We start from the raw sequence: 2,500 nt of genomic DNA on the forward strand, positions 1-2,500 counted from the left end.
GATGACATTGATGACATTGATGACACTTCTGACACCATTACTGTAGAAATGAATCAGTGAAGCTGTTGACAAGGTCCGCAGATCGTAGGCTTATGGAATGAGGGTGCATGTGAATGAAAAAGAATCCCTCCTGGTTTCTGTGTTTGTGTTTGCGTGTGTATGTGTGTGTGTGTGTGTGTTTGTTGGGAGGGGGGGGGGGTGTCTGTGTATGCGTGTGTGTGTTTGAGTATGTGCATCTTCCCTTTTGCAAATTCCCATTGTTCTCAGTCATTCACACACTTGTGTTTGTGTGTGTGTGTTTCCTAGGTGATATATTCCCTGAACACTAAGAATGAGGAACAGGAGGCTACCTTGCAGTCTCTACGCCGCGTTGCCACGGAAACGCAGGGGAGCCTTCAGCCAACCACAGGCCAGGATGAACTAGGGGAGGAGTCAGCGTATGTCCTCAGGACACGCCTCCTAGAGCTTCAGGCCACAGTAGAGGAGGTAAAGTAACATTTAGCCCCAGACTCATACAAACACTATGATTATTTATACACATTGGACTAACTTAATTGTTAGCTAAGGGCTGCACCTTGCAGAGGGTTATGAATTATGATTCTCATTAGAGGGCTAATCGTATGCTTTGCTAATTATCAGGTTATGTCGCAGTGAGAGACAGACACAGTTTTGGGGTGGGGAGAGAGAAAAATGTTTCAGTGATAATGAGTGTGTGTGTGTGTGTATGTGTGTGTGTTTTCTGTGTAAATGATAGGTATGATGATATGGTATGATTTACTAAACTGCGTTGCACAAAGATATAGTGCGAATAAGGCCGAGCCTCTCCGATGAATTGGATGGCAATGAAGATGATGGTGGTGATGAAGATGATGATGATGTGTGTGTGTGTGTGTGTGTTTGATCTCAGGCAGAGGAGAGGGAGCAGAAGGCAGAAGAGGAGCATGCAGAGCGGGTGGCCGTCTTGACCCAAGAAACTATAGAGCTGAGAAGGGACTATGAGAACCGACTGCAGGACCTGGAGTCAGAGAAAGTCACGGCACAGAACCTTCTGGAACAAACCTTGGAGGAAAACAAGCGACTGAAGGAAGAGTGCCAAGAGCTCCTACGAACGAGGGATGAGGAGGAGAACGAAGAAGAGGAGAAGAGGAAGACGGCAGCCGAGAATGAGAAGAAAATACAGGAGGGAGAGAGGAAGAAAGTAGAGAAGGAATACGAAGAGATGACAGAAGCTCTGAGAGAAGAGGTGCGAGTGCTAAAAGAGGAGAAAGAAAGACTGGAGGATGAGAGGAGGAGAGAGGAGGAGAAGATGAAGAGGAGGATAAAGGAACTGGAGGAGGCCAGACAAGAGGAACAAGAGGCAGCAAAGAGGTCCCTGCAGGAAAGCCTCAGCGAGCAGATCAGCCAGTGGCAGCAAAGAGAGCAAGAGAACCGCAAGTCCCAGAATGCCACGCTGCAGCAGAGGTTGAAGCAAATAGAGGCAGAGCTGGAGACCAGGGAACTGAGATTGAACGAGAGCAACAGACACTGCAGCAAACTACAGGAGAGACTTGAGGTACGTACACACACACACACACACACACACACACATACTTCAAGTGAAAGGAAAGGAATGAACGCACGTGCCCGCTGCATCAACAGGAGAACATAAAAGTATAGCTAAACACACACTGACATACACATTGCAGAAAACTACAGGAGAGACTAGAGGTATACACACACACACACACATACACACACACACACACACACACACACACTCACACACACACATACACACCCACACACAAAGCAAATAGCATCACTTGTCACTGTGTTCTTATCTCTTGTATAAAGCACTGTCATCCTTTGTTGAGTATGAAGCCTTTCTGCCTGTCAGGGACTGAGTAACCGTCTCCGTCTGCCCAGCCCTCCTGCAAGCTGTGTCCTAACCAATGTAGTAATTGATGGTGAGAGTGGTACTTCCTGCTCTAATTGATATGGAGATTAAAGGCTTTGGACATAAATAACCGCAATTATCAGATCCAGCTGAAGATCCTGTAGCAGATGGCTCTAGCTTCTGCCACTGTTTCCCAAACCGTTTCAAACAAAATACACTCTGACAAAGTCCTGCAGTGCTTTGAGTCCCGCGGACCAGCGAGGAAAACCAAAAGACTGTTTTGATTTAACTCTTATGCGGCGAAAATGGAAAATGACAATTAAAACAGAGAACTGAAGTGTAGATTCTGTTCGCCGTCACGTGGTCAGGGAATGGACTTTAGGGTTTGTTTGTTTTTAATAGAGCTCTGTGTTTGTTTGTATTTGTGTGTATTCATGTGTCTGTGTGGCTTGAATCCTGAGAGGGAAAATGTTTAGTTTGGACATGCTCATCTGTCTCTCCTTAAATAGCTTTAGTTAGCAGAGTGTTATTACATAGCATATTTTGGTAATAGCACGCTTATAATGATGTTGTAAGTTTGTAATAGCGTATAGTCTTTCCCTCACTCTCTCTGTCTTTAAGGAT

At 45.6% G+C, this 2,500-nt stretch overlaps 1 protein-coding gene across 1 annotated transcript in view; it reads left to right on the forward strand.

Annotated features, from left to right (window-relative positions):
- The window catches only part of fam184b (family with sequence similarity 184 member B), a 15,634-nt gene that overhangs the window by 4,637 nt on the left and 8,497 nt on the right, over nucleotides 1-2,500 (forward strand). The window contains exons 2-3 of the mRNA XM_030788327.1: nucleotides 908-1,552; nucleotides 2,498-2,500. The exon at nucleotides 2,498-2,500 is cut by the window's right edge and continues 133 nt beyond it. Of these exons, the coding sequence (XP_030644187.1) occupies nucleotides 908-1,552; nucleotides 2,498-2,500 (648 nt within the window). The remainder of the gene's footprint in view (nucleotides 1-907; nucleotides 1,553-2,497) is intronic.

The sequence above is a fragment of the Chanos chanos genome, chromosome 11, assembly GCF_902362185.1.
Source record: "Chanos chanos chromosome 11, fChaCha1.1, whole genome shotgun sequence".
NCBI classification, from domain to species: Eukaryota; Metazoa; Chordata; class Actinopteri; order Gonorynchiformes; family Chanidae; genus Chanos; species Chanos chanos.